At 43.8% G+C, this 21,953-nt stretch overlaps 1 protein-coding gene and 1 long non-coding RNA gene across 11 annotated transcripts in view; one reads left to right on the top strand and one right to left on the bottom strand.

Annotated features, from left to right (window-relative positions):
• LOC106978129 (uncharacterized) overlaps positions 1–9,592 on the bottom strand; it is a 30,444-nt gene extending 20,852 nt beyond the window's left edge. For 4 of the 6 annotated variants that reach the window (XR_008289443.1, XR_008289444.1, XR_001430748.3 and 1 more), the window contains exons 1-4: positions 9,436–9,592; positions 8,140–8,284; positions 1,542–1,678; positions 84–264 (exon numbers count right to left, since the gene is read on the bottom strand). This is a non-coding gene — a long non-coding RNA (uncharacterized LOC106978129). The other 2 variants (XR_003417932.2, XR_008289442.1) reach the window with 2 other exon arrangements.
• A 58-nt stretch (positions 9,593–9,650) lies between these two features.
• The window catches only part of ST3GAL5 (ST3 beta-galactoside alpha-2,3-sialyltransferase 5), a 49,546-nt gene continuing 37,243 nt past the window's right edge, over positions 9,651–21,953 (top strand). For 2 of the 5 annotated variants that reach the window (XM_027052682.2, XM_027052680.2), the window contains exon 1: positions 9,656–9,858. In XM_027052682.2, coding sequence (XP_026908483.2) covers positions 9,771–9,858 — 88 coding nt within the window. In that variant the 5' untranslated portion in view covers positions 9,656–9,770. Of the gene's footprint in view, positions 9,859–21,953 lie in introns of all 5 variants that reach the window. The other 3 variants (XM_027052677.2, XM_053200863.1, XM_027052681.2) reach the window with 3 other exon arrangements.

Genomic DNA, 21,953 nt, shown 5'->3' with positions numbered 1-21,953 from the left:
GAAGATAAGGTCCCCACCTGTAAAAACTTCACAGCCTCATTGGTAATATGAGAGCATCCCTGAGTAAAGAAACAAAACCAAACCTGACAGGACAGGATAACTTTTGAAGAGGCGGCAGAGCTGGGACCAACTTCTCAAGTTGACCTTGCACATGCTTTGGTATTAGTGTTTCCACATCATCACTTTTATCAGTCCAGACGTCACAAACCCTCAGGCCCTCCATGTGGAAGTTTTGTGTCACCATACATTTTGTGAGGCAATTTTCTAAAGAACAAAAAAAACGAATTTGTAGCTAAATTTTAAAAACGTAGAAATACAAAACTAACCCAACCCCCAGATTTCTAGCTGCTCTGGAAGACTCTAACGATCTAGCAACACAGGCTGCTCGATTCCCACATGGCAGCAGTGGGAAAGAGCTGAGCAGTGACTGTCCCCTTTAGATAGGACTTTCCAGCTGCATAGTTCCCATAGACTTCTTATGTCTCACACCCAGCCTCCCTCACACATCTGTCTCACCTGCTTGGTCCTGCCCCCAGGCATCCCATCTTATCCTTTAATTAAAAAAAAAAAAAAAACCCTTCATATCTTCCTCCTGCTAGAAGAATAAAGTCCAAACACTTTTGGCTGGCAAATCTTACAAACTCTGGTCCCAATCTAATTTCCCATTGCTCCTCTACACACATTTTTCTCCCAATCATAGGGTACACATGAATGATTCTCATGGTTTTATGTATTCAGGTGGTTGTTTTCTCAGAATCAAGTTTCACTTTTAACTCTTTCACTCGTGTCTTTGATTCCTACTCTCCTTCCAGCATCTGAGATCTTCCAAGATCATTTGCCTTTTATTCAATGTACATCCCTCAGGAATTCCATTATGTAGGGGATGTCCATCAATTTCTGTTGTCAGAAAATGCTTTTATTGTGCCTCTGTTCTTGCAAGATTATATACTTCTAGGTGAACAGTTACTTTCCCCCAGAACTTTGCAGATATGCTTCCCCTGTCTTCTGGCGACTTTCAGCATCATTGCTATCTCTCTATAAAGAATCTGTCTTTTCTCTCTGACTGCTTAGGAGATTTTCTTTTTGTCTCTAGCATTCTGCAGCTTCACTGTAATGCATCTCGGATTTCTGTTAATGTTCCTGCTTATCGTATGTCGGGGTTCCTGAATTGTGGGACTATGTTTTTCATCAATTCTGAACATTTTTTAGCCATCATCTCTTCAGTGATTGCCCCTATATCATCTCCCCGATTTTTTCTTTCTTTCTGGAAATCTGACTAGGCATGTGCTAGACCTTTGATTTACCATTCTGTCCACCAGTCTCTTAATCTTATTTAGTTTTTCTAGATAGAACTTTTTTATCTTGGTGCTGTATTTTGACTAATTTCTTTGTATCCATCTTTCAATTGATGCTCATTATATCTTTACTTCTCTCTCATTGTGTTACCTGTTTCTGAGTTATTATTATCAATAATCTACTTCTTTTAGCTCTTAGTACTTTCAATACCTCCTTTTATTTCTGTAAACATTGGACAAACTTACTTGGTATTTTGAATCTTCAAATTCTACTTTGCCGGTGTGATGGGTCTGAGTCCTTATTTCATTTTTTCTGCTGACTTATGAATAGTGGCTTGTTTCTACATGTGGTATTTTAAGTTGCAAACTCATTTCATCAAATGCTGAAAAATCACAATAATATGGCATCATGCAAAGAAAATGATAATTCTCCAGCAACTGAACTCAATGGCATGGGATATTGCAAACTGAGAAAGAACTCAAAACATCTATTATGAAGAAAATCGATGAATACAAGAAAACTCAGAAAGGTATTTCAGGGAAATCAGAGATACAATGAATAAACAGAAGGAGTTCTTTACCAAATAGTTTGAGATTATAAAAAAAAAAAAAAAAAAAAAGAACTACGCAGAAGTTCTAGGGCTGAAGAACTCAACAAAAGAGATGAAGAAGGCCTTAGAAAGCAGATGTAAATTGCAAACTCAGGGGTGCCTGGGCGGCTCAGTCAGTTGAGCATCTGACTCTTGATTTCAGCTCAGGTCACGAGGACCCCAGTGTTGTGGGATCGAGCCTTATGTTGGGCTCCGTGCTGAGCATGGAGCCTGCTTAAGATTCTCTCTCTCTTTGTGCCCCTCTCCCCCACTCGGGCACTTGCTTGCTCGCTCTCTCTCAAAAAAAAAAAAAATTACAAACTCAAATTCCTTGGAACTTTGTGGTAACTGTCTTAGGCTTAGATTCAGGTCTAAGCTGGAAGTGATCTGCTGCTTATAGATGCCTAAGAGAACTACCAACCCAAGACCCTTTTAAAAGGATGTTGGTCACAAAGGTGGTATGAATTCTAGCCCCAAATTGGCATAAGGACAGGCTTTTGGTCAGAAATTCTCAGGGGGAACTTTTGTTTTTCTTTCGGCTTCACCCTGAACTAAAATCAGATATCTTCAGGCGAGTAACAAGTCTATGGCACATATGCCACTCTTTCCTTAGGGAGCAAGATCTGACAACATCCACTAAAATTTCCATCACTTGAAGGTTCTGAGTATTCATAAGGATTTCCAATGTACTCTGACGTCTTGCTTCAGTCTAACTTTGTCTGCTATCTCTGTGGCCCATTTGGCCAGAATTAATGGGGACTCCAAGGTAAAGTCTGGCTCTGACTCACTTCTCTGGATTCCCACTCTCTCATTGCTTCTGCCTCTGAGGGATGTCCTCCCATTCCTGCCATCTCAGCCTTGATGTAAAACATGCTTTTAATAGTTTCCCCAGCGTCTCAGGGATTTTTGACTTGGCAGATTTTGCCAGAATCCACCCTTCCATGTTGTTGCAAACATGGCGCTCACTTTCCTATCATTTTCCAACAGTCTCCCAGAATCCTCGCTCATCCTGTTACCTCTTTCTAGACTGATCTTCCTCACCTTCCCCATTTGCTAAATCTTATTATGGTAGGCAGAATTCCAAGATGGTTCCCCAAATCACTAGCCTCTGATGGATGCTACTTGAACACTATATTCAATTGAACACTAAGCTAATGTTGCTGTGAAGACATTTTTCAGATGTAATTAATGTCCTAAGCCAGTTGATCTTAAAATAAGGAAATTATCTGGGTGAGTGGGTCTGACTTAATCACATGAGGTTTTGGAAAGCAGAAAGTTTTGTCTATCGGTAGTAGAAGAGAAAGTCATACAGCCGTGCTCTGGCTGGCCTGGAAGAAAGCAAATATCTGTGTTAAGAACTTTCTACGGGGCCACATGGCAAGAAACCATGGGCAGCCCCTAGGAGCTGAGGGTGGTGATTTGGGGCCAACAGCTTGTAAAAAAACCCCAAGGACCTCAATCCTGTAACTGCAAGGAAAGAAATTCTGCCACAAACCGGTGAGCTTGAGTGAACACTCTGAGCCCACTTGAGAACCACAGCCCTGGCCCACAACTTGATTTCCGTCACGTGAGACCCTGAGCAGAGAATTCAGTTACACAGTAACTGGACTTAAACTGTGAGACAATTTGAGTTGTTTTAATCTGCTAAATTTGTGGTAAGTTTTTACACAGCAGTAGAAAATGAACACAGTCCTAAACTAATATACCCACCTTATATTTCAAAGCCAAATTCAATTTTCACCCCTCCAAGATGTGTCCTTGAGCTCTGAGGCCGGTCCAGCCGGTGGCCCTCCTCCTCACCCCCGCCCTCCATGCTCTCATGACTCTTAATAGTCCTTCTGTTATATCTCCTTGTGTTACTGGTTTTGCTTGTTCATCTGTTTTAAAGTGTCTTTCTCTCCAGTTAGACCATTTGACCTTCAGAGAAAGGACCGTTTCTTAGGTCAACTCCAGCGTCTGATGGCCAGGGTTCAATCCCAGCTTTGCTACTTCTTAGCCATGTGAACTTTGACTTTTTCATTTCCCTAAGTTTCTACAAGCCTCAACTTCCTTATGTAAGATATGGGGGTAAGAAGACCCTACCTCAAAGGGCTGTTATGAAGATAAAATGAAATCATTTTTGTACAGCACTTCACACAATACCTGGCACATAATAGGCCTTTGGCACATGTTTGTGCAATGAATATATGGGCGAAGGAAGGATGGAACGAGAGCCTGCACATGTGCCTGAATATGTGTCTGTGTGGAACTGTTTCCTCAACCTAAGCCACCCTGTCAACAGACAGCCTTCCCCTGATGTTTCCCTTGTTTGTTTTACTCCTGCTTTTCCCGTGTTTGCTCACAGGAAACATTCCTAGAAAAACCTCAAGGGATTGACTTCCTTTGTGCTTTAGGGCAGCAGCTGGTCTGTATTCTGTTGGCCGCAGCTGCGCTCCAGCCCCTGGGGACTGAGGGAGGGACAACGTCTCAGAAGGAAGAGGATGGGAGCCAAACAGCAGGTGAAGTTCACCAAGAGAAAAATACAAAGACAATACTTGGGAGGGAACCCCCCCAAACCAGCCGATGGTAGAGGAGTAGGGATCCCTAACCCCCACCCCCCTGGCCCCTGCCTCACACACAGCCTCAGTCTTGGCTGCTACAACTGCCCTCTCTCCTTTCCTTCTGGCCACCTACAAAATAGTCACATCGGCATCACCCCTAACAGCTTCGAAGATGCCAGGCCCTAGGGAAGGCACAGCTCCTGTCTTGGTGTCAGATGAGAGCCATTTGGCAGGCGAAAAGAAACAGGCCATCTGGAAAAGCCTCTGAGACCTCAGTAATTTGAACCAATGACTCCCTTCAGTTTTATTTATTGTAAAAAACAACATTATAACAACATGAAAGGACATCTCTTACAAAGGAAAAAAAGATTACTCATGATCCTGCTACCTTAATGCCACAACTGTTTTCTTTTTCCAAGCGCTCTTCTCGCCTTTTTTTTTTTTTTTGGCCGCATAATAGAAGTTTGCATGCAATCTGTGTCCCCTTTTTTGTTTTCACTTAATGTGATATCTCTCAAGCCTTTTCTAGTATTGACCTAAATCTAGTGTTGGTCTCTCTCAGTCTCTCTCTCTGAGCTGAATATATTCCAACGGCTTTGACGGAGGCATAATTAATGATTCCTTAACCCTTGGAGATTCTTGCTCATCCCCTTGAATCTTTGAGGTTGGCTGTTGGCAAAACTGTAAATGAAAGGAAGTTTGTTTTCCGGGCCCATCTGCCTCCCTGATCTTCCTTCCCTGCTAGCCCAATTTTAGCCCAAGACTTCTCTTGCCATATCCTGGTGCCAACCTGCTCTCTGAGCCTGTGCCCCTATTCAAGGGCTATTAAAAATAATATCGTTCTATTTTTTCCTTCAAAGAAGAGCAATACATGCTTGTGTTGTCCAATTTGAGAAATGCATAAAAGCAAAAGAAAGTTAAAACCTGCTACCACTTTGCTGTTCAAGATCAGATGCCTCTGTTCCTCATCGCTCTCCAAAGTATTGTTGGCACTTTTGACCCCACTTGTCTGTGTCAGGTCCCTTTTCCCCCAGACCCTGCTCTGCCTTCACTAACCTGTACTGATGACATGATGAAAAAGTTTATTCATGAATGAATAAACCCTAGAAAGTATGCTACCTTGAGGCCCTGGGCATCTATTTAGGTAAAAATATTCATAAACAGGTATACAATGCATCAAGGGGGCACCTGAGTCTGGCTAGTTTAACCCACTGGAGACTTCACTGGCTCATTAAACTGGAGCATATACAGGTAGGATGGGCTGCAGGGCTGGTTTGATCTAGTAGCTCAAAAATGTCATAAAGGCAATGGTTTCTTTCTAGCCTCTGTCTTTGCTTCCCTCAGCATGATTCTCTTCTAAGGTAAATTCTTCTTGTTGCCTAAAATGGCTGCCTTATCAGCGGCTACTAAGGCTACTTATTGCCTGACTCCTGTCTAGCAGGAGATGAGAGCATCTCTCTCCCACCATCCAATAAATACCTAAGGTTTTCTCTGACTGGATCAGTCTGGTTCTGATGGCCGCCCATGAATCAATCTTAGGGGCAAGGAGGATGGGATCTCTCTGGGTGGTTTGGACCAGCAGGTCTCAAACTCTGGTCTTAGGACCCTTTACACTTCTAAAAATTACTGAGGATCCTAAAGGATCTTTTTAATGGAGGTTTAATCTATTGATATTTGACAAATTAGAAATTAAATGTAATTTAATTTAAATTAATAAAATAAATCATAAAAATAAAATTACATGTTTTAACAAGTTAAAAAATAATTATGTTTTAAAAAGTACTAATAGTCCCAAAAAAACCACAAAAAAACAACTATGTTTTCCAAAACAAAAAGATGGTGAGAAAAATGGCTTTTTCCCCCCTTTATTTTTAATTTGCAAGTCCCTTTAAGTCTGGTTTAATAGAAGACAGCTGGATTTTCATATCTGCTTCTGTATTCAATCTGTTGCAAATTGTTCTGGTTAAAGTACATGAAGAAAATCTGCTTCACATCAATATGTAATTAGAAAAGGGAGGAGTATTTTGATAGATCTTTTTTGAAGTTTATTTTATTTATTTTGAGAGTGAGAGAGAGAGCACGCATGGGGGAGGGGCAGAGAGAGAAGAAGAGTGAGAATCCCAAGCAGGTTCCATGCTGTCAGTGCAGAGCCCCACACAGAGCTCAGTCTCACCAACTGCGAGATCATGACCTGAGCCGAAACCAAGAGGTTTCACACTTAACTGAGGTTGGACACTTAACTGAGCCACCCAGGTGCCCCGATAGCTTTTAAAGGGTGTCTTTTTTGGTACTATACCAAAATTCTACAAGAGGTAATTCCTTAAAGGTTTGTTGCATTGTGAAATTGAAAACCTTATCTATAAACTTTTCATACTGTGAAATTAAAATCCATTGTCTGCCTTGCATTTAGAATTCATCTTTTACCCATGTGTGATTTTGTAACATCATGCATTAGCGATTTGGAAAACACTGATTCACTGAGTAAATGCAGGTCTTATAAATGTTGGCACATTATACATGAGCCAATATCCCCAAGTCACATTTGTTAACATCACCATTCGTCACATCAGAAAAGTCCTTAAATATTGAGAAGCTGTCTCAGGGTGATAATAAGTTTTCCAAAATTCTAAATTTCTTTTGAAAGCTGGAATTTTTTCATCATTGGCCCAACAAATAGTCCATTGTTTTCCTTGAAGAGACAGGCTCACTTAACTGATTGTCAAGGAAATGTCTACCAAATAATCAAGTTGAAATAACCATAATTTGTCAGTTGCTTTCTCGAGTGAAAATGGTGTTGCGTGAAAAAAACAAAAACAAAAAAAAAACCCCAAAAAACCCAAACCAGCCAGTTCAGCTTGCGGCTGCACACGTGCTCTCCCTTAGACAACCACCAGGCTCTGGTTTGCAGTGGAAGGGTTTTATGTGCCTTTCCCATTTTGTTATATAAAATATTAAAAAGATATGTGCTCAAGGGTTGAGATTTTAATAAATTTAGTAATATGCATTGCTCCATCAAGACCATTCTTAAATGACACTGCATTGTTTTAATTAAAAGTTTTTGTGTTTTTGTTTTTGTTTTTGTTTTTTTACCATTAGTGCGGTAATGAAGGCTATTAGTACAGTTCGGTGCCACTACCCTGATTTGTGAAGACACCAGTAGTTTTGCACCATCAATGCGAAAGGCAAACTATGTATTAGATAATTATGAAATAACTTTGACTTCAGAGATTCCCTGAAAGGTCCTCAGGGACCCCTAGGGGTCCATGGACCATAGTTTGAGAACTGCTGACCTAGACCAGTCAGAGCCCGCTCATAGAGCTACCTAAACCACATGTTGCATCACAGAAGGGAAGGGTGGAATGAATGTTGGGGTAACACAATGGCTAAGTAATGAACATAAGGAACTAAAGAATTATAAAATCGTGGTAGCTGTCCCAGATTTACCAACAGTTTGGCCACTGTGCTAGTTAGGGTCCTGAGCTTTTCTGAGACCAGCCACTGACTTGAAGAGATTCCAGGTAAGGCTTTGAGGTCGAGGGGCTGATCCTAATTTACGGTTTGAGGATCTCTGTCTCTATCCAGAACAGTAGCAGAGGCTCTGCAGCTAGTAAAAAGGGTGTTTTAGGTCAGGGCTTGTCTTATCCCACAAGTCAGCTTCTCTTCCCACCAAATGTGAATGGGGTGAATGAGGCAGCAGGTGCAGGGTAAGCTTACCAGTGGTCCGGTTAGGCTGGAACAGGAGGCAGTTTTGAGCTCCTTTTCTTTGTCACACCCACCTTGCACCCAGTCCTCCAAGCCGGAAGGCTGATCCTTATGTCCAACCTTAATGCTCTCACAGCATTTTTCAGACAAGAAGTATCTGGGAGAAAGGGAAAGAGCAGCTAAGGCAAAGAGAGGTAAAGTGTCTGACCAAGCAGGCTGGCCTTGGGCAGGTCTCCAAGAGAGAAGTGGTGAGGTGCTCAGCATTCTCCCTGCAGCTGTCCCTGACCCCAGCAGCTGCTCTGCCTGGCCAGCCTTGGCCACTCCACTGGATTTAGATCTCCCAGTGACAGCTTTTCCTCTAATATTTTCAAAATGCTCCAGTATTCTCACCTTAGAATAACTTGGAAACATTTTTATGGCAAAATCCCTTTGGAAAGTATGACAACAGAGTCCCCCCCTCCCTTTCCAAGATTTCCCTCCTGACCTTTGTTACCCAGATATAACATTTTTTTCCAGCACCCCCTGCCCCCACTGGGGAAAGAACACAGACACTGCCAAACTCTGGTGCTTTGCAACCCCTGTACAAACTGTTGCAAAAAAGATCGACAAAATTCTAAGTTTTCACAAATATATTTGGCTTAGTTTCTAGGATCTTCCGTTTTAACCCAGAACCGGTATCACAGGCACATGACTGCAATGCACTGTATCTGTAACCTAAAAGGAAATTCTGAAAGCAGACCAATGAGTTCACTGAGGAGTCAACAAGTCCCAAGGCACAGAAATGTTGCAGACGCATTCATTATACACCCTTGGGTGTTCTAAAGAAATAACATATCAGCGCTTTAAACTCCTTTTAATTCTTGAATTTGGGGATTCACGAATATTTATGCTTTAAAAGTCTGTATGACATTTCTTTTCCAGATTCAAGGGAGACTCCTGAGATATGGAAAGGGGGACTCCAAGCGCAGGTTCTGATCCCTGCTCTGCCACCAGATGTCCCAATGAATTAGGTACCTCACCTATGCTTTCCGGGCCTCAATTACCCATCTGATACCAATAGGTAATCAGCACTACTAACCTTTTCTCGGACACGTGTAACAAAAATAAAGATGTTCTGCAAGTCCTCCCCGCTCCCCCACGCCCAGGCTGCCCTCCTGCAGCTCTCAAGGTCTCACGACCCAAGGAACTCTGAACAGTGGTCGCCCTGGGGGGGTTGTGCAGGCGTGACTACTAAAAGCCCCTTCATTCACCGACTCCGCATCTACCAGTCCTCTGCGCAGTAAAAGCCTGTAACAAGTCCAAATGCACCTTTTGTTCCCTCCACCGCCTAACTGCACGTAGAGTTCAAGAGGGCTGTGGGGGCCCACTGTCCCCGGTACGTCCTGCCGAAGGCGCCCGGCTCCCCGAACCACAGTGGGTGGAGGCGTTGCGCGTCCCGGGGGCGGGGCCGCCGCGGGACCCCCCCCTCGCGAGCTCTGATTGGTCTCTCTTGTCCTCGTGATGCTCGGCCCCGCCCGCGTCCCTCCTCCGCATCCGCGCGGGGGAGCGGACAGTCTGGTGCTGAATGGGCGCGAGCGCTGCGCCGGGGGCGGGCGGGGGCGCGGGGCCCTGGACTGGAGGCCGGCCGGCGCCCCCTCCCTAGCATGCGGACGAAGGCGGCCGGTGGCGCGGAGCGGCGTCCCCTGCAGCTGCGAACGGAGGCGGCGGCGGCGGCGGCACCTGCCGGCCGAGGTAAGTGGCGCAACCCCCTTCTCGGCGTAGCAGAGCCCGCGGGCTGGGGGCGGCAGTGGCCATCAGTCCCTAACCCTGCCTGGCTGGGGCTTGGCGGCTCCTCCCCGGCCCCGCGGGCGGCTCCCAGGGCACGGCGCCCCTGGACGCGCCTCGCGGGGGCGCGGGCTGGGAGTCGTGGCTCCGGGCCGCGTGGACCGGGCAGGGGGCGCCGCGGCCCACGCAAGTGTGGACGCGGTGGAGGCTCAGGGGTGAACCGCCAGGTTGTCGAGTCCAGCCGCAGTGGCCCTTTCTCCCCCGGTGTTCCGCAGCGGCTCGGGGTTTAATTCATTGCTGGAAGCTTCCGAGCCAGCAGAGCCGAGTCAACTCATTTCCCTGGGACGGGATTGGGGGACCCTCTGCAGTGTAACTAGCAGCTCCCAAAACTGCCCTTTGCATCCTTCCATAAGGCGGGTTGTGTGGCGTCTGTACGTAGAAATTAGCCAGTGACCTTCCTTGCCCCCCTCTGCAGCCAGCCCTACGAAAGAGACACGTTTTGGTGACCGTTTGCTTTCCTCTGAATTGTAAGCAGTGACTTGACAGAGGCATGCATTCATTATACGCCTTTAGTGTGTAAATAACTCAAGGATTTTGGAGAGCATCTCTCAGAGGTGCCGGGCTAATAGGGAGAGGCGGGGGCTTGTCTCTACCCCACACCAGCTGGGTGACCTTGGCCAATACATATCCCCTTGAGGGGCTGTTTCCTGGTCGCTACTGGGAAGCTTGAGCTGCTGCTGATGGCTGTGGTCCCTTTCAGGCCTCTGGTTCAGTGGTTCTGACCGAATAATGTGTTTACCCGTTAAAGGGGTCCTACAAATCAGCTGACTTGAAAGATGAATTTTATGTTCTCATGTCTTAATTCGTGTAGGTGGCCTTTGCTTAATTATGGATTGCTCTTTTAAAAGAGAAAATAGTTTTATGTGCTGCGTTTCGCATCCTTGACTTGCCTGCTTGTGGTGCCAAGCACCCAGCTCAGTCCTGGGGTTACAAAGAGGAAGAAGACTCATCTCCTGCCCTCTGGTGTTTAGCCTCACTCTCCTCTTGTTTTATAACTGCTAATCCTCTTCCACAGAGGGATGCGTTTCCTGAAACTGTGAGGAAGAGGAATTCATGTCTGTTGAGTGAAGGGGCACAGACTCAAAAACATGATGGGTTGTGGTTTCACTTGTGTAATCCGGAAAGCTGGACAGTTTAGAAGAATGTCTTACATTTCTAGTCTTAGAGCCAGGATCACCTAAATTCCAACACATGCTTAGACAGGAGAGAGTGCTGTGAACTGCCAGAGCACTATAACCAAGATGTCATGGTTCTTTTTCCATGTCTGTCCATTATGTGAGTGCTGCTGTTTCTGTAAGACGAAATGGACCTTATTTGTGATTTGCAGCCATTTCTTCCTCTAAGCCAGAAAAGAAATGAGTGAGATGGGAAGGTATGAGGGAGTTAATGGAAGTGTGAGAGGGCCAACAGGCGTATATTCTAAAAAGTCATTTTATGGTTACCTATTTTGAAAATGCTTATAATTTTGGCCCAGATGGCCAAGTTAGTCCCATGCTGTTTGGCAGCAGTGAGGGGAGTTTATCTAGCAAGTTGGCTCTTGGGAGGTGAACAGACTATAATAAAAAAGGTTTAGAGCTCTCTGTGGGAGTCCATCCAGGTGCTGGGGGCCGAAGGGGGATGTCTGGGAGCCAGGAGTTCCTGGGAGGATTAAAACTCACCTTCCACACCCTTCTAGTTCATGAGGAACAAATTAATCTGAACTGCCTGTGGAGGGTTGAGATCATTCCCAGAGGGCATGCTCCATGATTTTAAGTCTAGCTGGGCAGCCTTGGCAGAAATAAAACAGCTGGGAAGATATACAGTGATGGTACAAACTTCCTAACTGCAGAGAAAGGAGAAGCAAGGGCTGAATCAGTGTGAAAGGCCTAAATTAGCAAAGGCATCCAAAATGGGGAGGGGTTGCAAATCATCAGCCTGGTGTGGGAAGAAGCTAAATATGGATAGCAACGTGTGGGGCTCCTCAGGGAGAGAGAACCAGCTTAAGCACACCTGCAGAGGGGGAGCAAGGAAGAAGTGTAAGGGAGTGGGGGAACAATGAGGTTAGAGGGTACAAAGACACTTCCAGGCTTGTCTCACCTGGACAGCTTTTTCTTTCCTTCTTTCTTTTTAAAGTATAGCACACATACTAGAAAAGTAGACACGCTGTAAGTGTACTGTTCACAAGTTTTCCAAACTGAACACACCCACACAGATCAAGAAGCAGGAGCTCCCCATGTGCTCCCTTCCAGTTCCTACCTCCCTGGGGGCAACCCACCACACCTGACAGTTCCATGCGTGTATAAATGGATCCTGCAGTATCTGACATCTTTCCTAATGAGTTAGGTTTCTGAGATTCACTCGTAATGCTGCCTCTTGCTGTAGTGTGCTTCCTCTCAGTGCTGATTTGGCCTTTGGGTGATTAATATATCACATATTTGTGCACTGTTGATGGACATTTGGGCAGTTTCCAGCATTTGGCTATTGCACATAACGTTGCTGTGACTGTTCTCGTACCCATCTTTGGTATACATACGTATGCATTTCTGATGGTGGTATGGTAGGTGTGTGATTGCTGGGTAATGGGCGTGTGTATACTCAGCTTTGGGAGCTGCAGGCAAAGCCATGTTATTCCAATTTTTTAATAACTACGTTGTTATTAGTGTGGTCATCATATGATTATTATATGGTAATTAGTAGTTAATTTTTATTAGTGTAGTGTTAGTTTTATAATATTACCTCCTTACTACTAGCTGATGAGGGCAACACCAAGTTTTCACCAAGGAGACAGGCAGGAGTCTTACCAGGAGTCATGATCAGTTTCTATCTGGCTGTGCCCCATGCCCCATATTCTCTTGGCAAGTGCAGTCAGCTCCATGCCCTGGTCTCCCGAGTCACGCAGCAGCACAGGCCGAGCTGTGGGCAACCCAAGAGTTCTGTTGTCAGGGAAAAGTTTCTCTGGCCAAACTGCTTTAACTTATCTCAGCTCCCAGTTCCCTGCAAGCACTTCTGGGAACCTCTCCTCCCTTTTGCTTTCTAAACATTGTACTTTCTATATTTTTTAGCTCCTTTTTTTTTTTAATGTTTATTTATTTTTGAGAGAAAGAGAGAAAGAGAGTGAGCATGGGAGGGGCAGAGAGAGAGAGAGGGAAACAGAATCTGAAGCCAGCTTCAGGCTCTGAGCTGTCAGCACAGAGCCAGACACGGGGCTTGAACCCACCAATCGTGAGATCATGACCTGAGCTGAGGTCATGTGTTTGACTGAGCCACCCAGGTGCCTGGTACTTTCTATACTTGTTTCTACTTCTCTGATCTACCTTCTCTGTGCTTCCGCATTTCTGTTAAGAATTCTCTCATGTCATTGAGGAAAAGCACAAGTCTAGGTTAGTCCTTTAAGGCCGTACAAGATATTTTTGTTCTCTTCCTCTGGCATGGAAAAAACATCCAGGATTAAGTTAAGTATCTAAAATCATAATAGTTGAGTATCATATGGTATTAATTGATTAATTCAAAGAGGGAAAATTGATAAAAATAAATAAAAAAGGTCTGCTTTAATGGCATAGTGGTTCTATCTTTTGGACATTAAGGCTATTTTTAATACCAAGTGTCATTTTCATGATTAAAGGCTTAAATATATTGAGTTCACAGCGGAAGTCGTTGTTCTATGATATGTATAGAGTTCCTTCTTCCCTGGCCACCTTTTCTCAGCTTCTGCCTTTTTTTTTTTTATGTGTATTTATTTGTTTGTTTTTGAGAGTGAGAAAGAGAGCATAAGCTGGGGAGGGGAAGAGAATCCCAAGCAGGCTCCATTCATCGTGGCAACACAGGGTCTGCGACAGGGCTCAGTCTCACGAATCGTGAGATCATGACCTGAGCTGTAGAAATCAAGAGTTGGACATTAAACCGACTGAGCCACCCAGGCGCCCCTCAGCTTCTGCTTTTTTATCCTCTTCTATCTTGTTCTTCACCTCCTTTCTGCTTCTGACAAACATCTTGGTCTCATTTCCTATTTAGACTCTAGTGGCAAGAGAGGAAGAGAGTATGGTCCTTTAACAGGGCTCCCAATACTTTCCTCCCTTTGCTTGTTATTTTCTGCAGTCACATCCTTAGTTTTCCAGGACTTGGTGGTTGGTGTAGGCTTCTTGCTTATCCTTTCTCTAGTCCAGTGGAACTGTAACTCAAGCCACACATAATTTAAAATTTTCTAGTAGCTACATTTAAAAAGTTGAAAAGAAACAGTTGTATCGAAGTTGCAATTTCTGAGGAATATAAGAACTTCTAAACTGTTATGCACCTAATAACACAGCTTCAAACAATGTAAAGTAAAAAGTGACAGAAGAATAAAAAAAAAAAGTTGACAAATCTGCCACCAAAGTGAGAGAGATTTTATTATACATCTTTCAGTAACTGATAGAACAAGCTGACTGAAACCACTAAAGGGTTATTCCAGCAAACAATAAGCTTGATCCAACTGTTTATATAGAAAACATGGTCCCACAAATGAAGATTGTACTTTTACAAAAATTGAGTATACACCTGGTCATGAAATAAGTTCTAACATGTTTAAAATAACCAGTATCATACAGAACAAGTTCTCTGGCCACAGTGCAACTAAATTATATCAGTTTTAAATGCTATTTTGGAAAAAAAGTGAAAATTTGAATTTAAAAATATTTAGGCTTGAGAGATAAGTGATAATAATAAACATATATGTCAAAAGTTGTAGGATGACTTATACACTTAAACTATTAGGTACAGTCTTAATTGCTCATATTAATAAGAAAAATAGCAAAAATTAATGATTTAATTAGCTAAATTAAGACATTAGGAACATAGCAATTAAAATGAATCCAACAAATTAGAAGGAAGGGAACTTTAAAAAAAAGGTGAAATTAATTTTAATAATATATTTTAGTTAACCCAGTATGTCCAGTATATTCTGAAATTAATCTAAAAATTGTTAATGAGCAATTTAAATTTTCGTGTTCATACTCGGTCTTTAAAGCCTGGTGTGTATCTTACTTATATAGAGCACATCTCAATTTGGTTTGGCCACATTTGAAGTACTTAACAGCCACATGTGGCTAGTGGCAACTGTACTGGACAGCACAGGTCTGGATCTTAGCCTGTTTTAAACATTGAGCTGATTTGTCTTGATAAAGGGGACAGTCAGGGCTAACTGTGGTGGTGGGGTTCAGTTTTCTGCCAAGGAAATCTAGGATCGTAGGAATCTGGCAGTGTTCAGTGGCTGGCAAAAGAGGAGTGGGCTTTTTGTGAAAAGCTTGGTAAACCCACTCCCCTCCTAACAAACCCACATGCTACAACACATAGATAGGTCAGAAGAAAAGATAAATGCTATACTGACTCACTTTATTGTCACCTGCTCTAGACTAGACGACTAGACTAGACTAGAGCAGGTGACAATAAAGTGAGTCAGTATAGCATGCATATATATATATATATATGTATATATATATATGCATAAATATATATATGTATATATACATATATATATAGCCATTTTTTATGTATATGTCATTATACGTACAGCTCATTTAATTTTCACAAAAGCCATGTGAGTTTGGTATCGTTATTATCCCCATTTTATAAATGACGATGTTGAGGCTCAGAGGGGTTAAGAAACTAATAAAGCGTAGGGGACAGAGTCTGGGGAAAGTGTCTAAGGGACATTCTGACTCAGGCAGTCTGACCTGGAGGTGGCAAGGAGGCAAATGCATCCCTTCCTTTGCAGCACATAGTGTGTTCCTGCCGCATGCTTGAGAACAACTCCTGTGGAAATTCTTGGAAAGGTCATCCAAGGTGGCTGAGATGGCCGTGTTCCCTGTTCAGGTTGGCGTGTTCCCCTGCAGGCCATCGTCACTCCCCTGGGTCTCCACAGCAGGCTCCTAACTGGTCTCAGGGCACAAGAGGACTTCCCCATCTCCAGTGTGGCTCAAGAGAGGTCTCTCCAAAATCCAGTTCCAATTAACTTCCCACCCAGTTGCTCCTTTTATCCCAGGATAAAAAATTTCCCATTTCCAGCAGGCCATGGCATGGTCTGCTTCTTTTCTCTAGCTTCTTTTGGTACCTTATTCCCTCCTGGGCTAGACCTTCAGGCACTCCATGCAAAATTTTCCCCTCCGTGCCTGCTGTCACTGCTCAGGTGACACCTGCCTGCCCACGGAGTTCTACTCATTCCTTCCTGGGAGGACCTTTCCTAACCCCTTCCCAGACACACACACACACACACACACACACACACACACACACACACACACCCTCAAATCTAAAACATCTTGTAACAGAGCCCTCATGTCCAATGTAGAATAAATTTGAAAGAAATACTATGAAAATAATTACATTTGTGATAGATCTACTTGTCTGATTTTTAAAATAAGATCATGAGAGCCTTTTGAAAAAGAGACTGTGTCCGTCTGGCCATTGCTGTAGCCCCAGGCGCGTATTCCGTGCTTGATTAAAACTGCTTATATGAGGGGCGCCTGGTGGCTCAGTCGGTTGAGCCTCTGACTTCGGCTCAAGTCATGATCTCACATGATCAAATGTGAGTTCGAGCCCCATATCGGCCTGCTGCTGCTGTCAGCACGGAGCCTGCTTAGGATCCTCTGTCCCCTTCTCTTTCTGCTCCTCCCCCGCTCATGCTTTCTCTCTCTGAAAAATAAATAAAACATTAAAAAAAACCTAAAAACCTGCTTATATGAGGATTGCCTGGATGGCTCAGTCAGTTAAGTATCCAACTTCGGCTCAGGTCATGATCTCATGGTTTGAGCCCCATGTCAGGCGCTGTGCTGACAGCTCGGAGCCTGGAGCCTGCTTTGGATTCTGTGTCTCCCTATCTCTCTGCCCCTTCCCCATTCATGCCCTGTCTCTCTCCCTCTCTCAAAAAAATGAATAAACATTAAAAAAAAAAAACCCTGCTTATATGATTGGCAGCATGCTTCTTTGGGGCCTGCCCAAATAATGATTTCCCAAATATTTGGAGCAAAGAGGAAAAGGGATATGTGATTGGGTTATAAAAGGAAATTCTGTGTTTTAGCCATGCCTCTTATAGACCTAAATACCTGTTGTTGGTTTTAAGAGTTCAAACATATTTAACTTTCTCTGAGCTTAAAGTGCCCCAAACAAAACTTTCCTTTTTTCTTCTCTAAGACTGTTCCCACTCCTTCAGTCTCAAAACAGCCAGGGCCTGTCAAACTTCAGGTCCCAATTGTGGTCCCTCCAGTTCCTTTTCTAGGGCCATTTTAGGCTTTTCTTTTCTTTTCTTTTCTTTTCTTTTCTTTTCTTTTCTTTTCTTTCATATGTTTATGTATTTATTTTGAGAGGGGGAGAGAGAAACAGAGAGAGACCTTGCATGCTTGTGAGGGAGGGGCAGAGAGAGAGGGAGAAAGAGAATCCCAAGCAGGCTCTGCGCTGACAGCCCTGAAGCCAGGCTTGATTTTATGAACCGTGAGATCATGACCTGAGCTGAAATCAAGTGTCAGATGCTTAACCTACTGAGTCACACAGGCGCCCCTGGGGTCACTTTCTGATTTGAGTTTTATGTGACTAGCTTGCTGCTTCTAGGACGACGTGGCTTACTGAATACTGGATCATGACATAAACTACCTAGCAAATCCTTGACCTCTGTTTCCCTATCCACCTGGACAGCTGCTCCCTGAGAAATATTGCTGAGGTCTTGTTTGACGATGTCACTTCATAATTTCAAGACTTAGGAACCCATATCCCAACCTTTTCTTTTTGGGGGTGGGATCTTGGTAATTTCAGAATTTGCACACACACTTTCACATCGTCTCATCCGCTATGTTTCCCATTAGGAAGGTCCTCGTGTTGGAGCCTATTTACATTGGGTCCCACAGTTGATTTTGTTAACTATTATTTCTACTGACTTTCCCGTTCTGTTAAGTATTATTTCTTCATCCCTACTACTTATATCCTTTAGATCAAGAGGGAAATCTTCCATTAAAAAGGTACCTTCTATGAGCTCTGTGCTCACAGCTCAGAGCCTGGAGCCTGCTTCAGATTCTATGTTTCCCTCTCTCTCTGCCCATCCCCTGCTCATGCTCTCTCTCTTAAAAATAAATAAAAATTAAAAAAAAATTTTAAAGGTACCTTCTAGATTTTGCGCTATTTGTAGTATTCATGGGATTGCCACCGACTTGTTCTCCTTTACATATTCTGCACATATAATTTGCAATCACAGGGGCCCCCCACTGGAGAGCTCTTATGTAAGGTGTTTTCTTAGAGCTTAGACGGACCCAAAGAGGAGGGGCAGTTCTCTAAGCAGTCTTCCCCCATTTATTCCAGTGTCTGTCTTACCCCCTCTGGTCTCCTTCGCTGAGGGGTACCCCCACCTCTGCCATTAAGTCCCCTCAGAGAATGGTGGAGTGGTGGCACTGCGTGGAGCCCTCTTGCGTGCTCCTTGCTCTTTTTCCTTCCTGTTACTGGCCTGGATTTGTTATGCAGGCCAGACCTCAGCTGGCAGGGTGCTAGAATAACAGCCCCTGCCAGCTCAGTCACCACATTCTGTGTGGCATCTTTCTTCACGTCTCTTGAGCGGCCCCCTCCTCACGGGGTCTGCTCTGGCTCGGTTGCAGTGACCTCCGTGACCTCTCCTTAGCTGCCTTCAGCCCACTTCCCATCATGAGCTGGCCAGCCTGCTCCAGAGCCACGTAGGGCTGCCTGGCACCCCCTCCTTTGAGGCCAGTGTGGAGGTTGTGGTTCCGTCTTAGGCACATCTGCCGCTCTCGCCAGGTCCCCTGTGATCGGGCCAGAGCATGCCTCTGTGGGTATTTTCACATGGTATTTCTTCTGTCTGGATGCCTGTTCCTGTCTTCTGTCTCTGAAGTCTTGCCCATCCTTTAGGGACTCGTTTACACATTATCTCCTCAGGGAAGCCTCCCTGATGTCCTGTGACGGAGATGACGGTTCCTTGCTCGGGGTGCTCCAGGTGTATTGCTTCCCCTCTACCGTGGCGTTATTTGGTATTTTGGGTATGAAGGTATTTTGGCCTTCCCCGGCTGGATTATTCATTTAAAGAAGAACGGGGCTGTGTCTTTTTATCTTTATATTCCCAGCGCCTGGTATATGGAAAGTGCTTACTAAATGTTTATTTAGGCTCTTTCCTTGGTTTGGTTGTTGTTGATAGTGCTGCTGTAAACATCAGGGTGCATGTACCCCTTTGAATCTGTATTTGTGTGTCCTTTGGATAAAGACCTAGTAGTGCAGTTGCTGGGTCGCAGGGTTGTTCTATTTTTAACTTTTTGAGGAATCTCCGTACTGTTTTCCAGAGTGGCTGCACCAGTTTGCATTCCCACCAACAGTGCAGGAGAGTCCCTTTCTGTGCATCCTTGCCAACTTCTGTTGTTCCCTGAGTTGTTAATGTTAGCCATTCTGACAGGTGTGAGATGGTATCTCATCATGGTTTTGCTTTTTTTAATTATTTTTTTATTACAGAAAAATTTTTAAAAATGTTTATTTATTTTTGAGACAGAGAGAGACAGAGCACGAACAGGGGAGGGGCAGAGGTGGGGTGGGGAACACAGAATCCGAAGCAGGCTCCAGGCTCCGAGCTGTCAGCACAGAGCCCAATGTGGGGCTCGAACTCACAAACCGTGAGATCAGGACCTGAGCCGAAGTTGGACGCTTAACTGACTGAGCCACCCAGGCGCCCCCATCATGGTTTTTTTGATTTGTATTTCCCTGATGATGAGTGATGTTGAGCATCTTTTCATGTGTCTGTTAGCCATCTGGATGTCTTCCTTTTAAAAATGTCTATTCATGTCTTCCTCCCATTTCTTCACTGGATTATTTATTTTTCGGGTGTTGAGTTTGGTAAGTTCTTTGTAGATTTTAGATACTAACCCTTTATCAGATATGTCATTTGCAAATATCTTCTCCCATTCCATAGGCTGCCTTTTAATTTTGTTGATTGTTTCCTTTGGTGTTTATAGCAGCATTATCAACAATAGCCAAACTGTGGAAAGAGCCCAAATATCCATCAACTATGAATGCATAAAGAAGATGTGGTATCTGTATACAATGGAATATTACTCAGCCATCAGAAACAATGAAACCTTGCCATTTGCAGCTATGTGGATAGAGCTAGAGTGTATTATGCTAAGCAAAATAAGTCAGCCAGAGAAAGACAAGTACCATATGATTTCATTCATATGTGGAGTTTAGGAAACAAAACCAACAAACATTTGGGAAGGGGGGCAGAAAAAGAGAGGGAAGCAAACTATAAGAAACTCTTAACGACAAAGAACAAACTGAGGGTTGATGGAGGGAGGTGGGTGGGGGATGGGCTGAATGGGTGATGGGTGTTAAGGAGGGCACTTATTATGATGAACATTGGGTGTTATATGTAAGTTATGATCACTAAATTCTACTGAAACCAATATTACACTATATGCTAACTAGAACTTAAATGAAAATTTGGAAGAAAAAAATGTTTATTTAGAGGATTGTTAGGGGGAACAAAGCAAATTATATAACAATAGGGACCAGCCCTCTGCAACTGGGGGTTTACAAGAGAATTAAGCCCTGCTACTCTAGGGCAACCGTTGTAAGTTATGAATAAATTTCTCTCCCATGCTTCCGGAATGATTCTAGTTATAGACCATCCTTGGGAGAATTGGGAAAATAGGTATTCAGATCCTTTTGGGCTCAATTCTCTAGCCAAACCCAGCTTGAAGAGGCCTGGTATAGACACTTTGATCCCAATCCTGATAAAATATACATATACAAAGAGTAAAGACTGATGGAATTGTAGACCAGAATGTTAACAGTGGCTATTACTGGGTCGTAGTATGACAAGCAGTATGTGATTTCAGAATGTTTTTTCCACTCTTGTATAATTTCTGAAGTTTCTAACTTTTTGATAATAGACTTGTAAAAACTACTTTTTGAATAAGCCAAGCCAGAGTTCTTAAAGCTGACCGCCTCCTCTAAGGCAGTAGTGAGTTGGGGTTTTTGTTTTTAAACGTAACAACATGCCACACCAAGACCAGGAATCGTGGAGCTGAGCCCCTTGGCGTTGCCACTGGAGAATCGGGCCTCAGGTGTGAGGATGACTCTGGCTGTCAGCTCTCTGGACGTGGGTGTCTCTTTTTGATGGCACTGGACACCTTCGAATTGAAGGGCTGAGTTTCTAGCAGGCATGCTCACCATGAGAGGAACTAGCATGCACATGGATACTCACATATACTCTCAAAAGTAAATCTAGGGGCGCCTGGGAGGCTCAGTCGGTTAAGCATCCCACTTCGGCTCAGGTCCTGATCCCACAGTTTGTGAGTTCGAGCCCCACATCGAGCTCTGTGCTGACAGCTCAGAGCCTGGAGCCTGCTTTGGATTCTGTGTCTCCCTTTCTCTCTGCCCCTCCCCTACTAACTCTCTGTCTCTTTCTCTCTCTCAAAAATAAACATTTTAAAAAAAGGTAAATATAGAGGTGTTCTTCCCCCTTGATTGCTCAGAGTGAATGTAACCCAGCGTTATTTGAATTAAGTCTCACATGCTAATTCTTGCTCATGACTTACTGCTTCAACCAGCCCTATTTTTTCCCCTGAAGTTTGACCTTGTTTGTCCTCATACAGGATTTCATTCTTATTCCGGCAAGAATCCACCAGTGGCTGCTGAAATAAGTATTTAATGAGAACAGGGTATTTATTTAGTGCCTAAGTATCTTCCATCAAGTTACTTATTAATTACAAAGGAAAAATAGTAACTTGACAGCAGGGAAACCTGCCTCACGCTACTTTAACCAGTTGATCAAATTGAACATCACCAGGAGTGGGACAGTCAGCATCGTGTGGCTCCTGACAAAATGCATCGAGAAGAACACAGCATCAGTCTGTGATGTTTCTGCCAAAAATGTATAACTTGAATATAATCATGAAGAAATTGACAAACCCCAAATGAGGGACATTCTATAAAATAACTGGCCTGTGCTTGTCAAAAAATGCCAAGGTCATTAAAGATAAAGGAACTGTTTCAGCTTGAAGGAGGTTGAA

This window comes from Acinonyx jubatus, chromosome A3 (assembly GCF_027475565.1).
Source record: "Acinonyx jubatus isolate Ajub_Pintada_27869175 chromosome A3, VMU_Ajub_asm_v1.0, whole genome shotgun sequence".
NCBI lineage: Eukaryota > Metazoa > Chordata > Mammalia > Carnivora > Felidae > Acinonyx > Acinonyx jubatus.
Note: the sequence above shows the minus strand (reverse complement) of the source record. Positions and strands in the feature narration are given on the sequence as shown.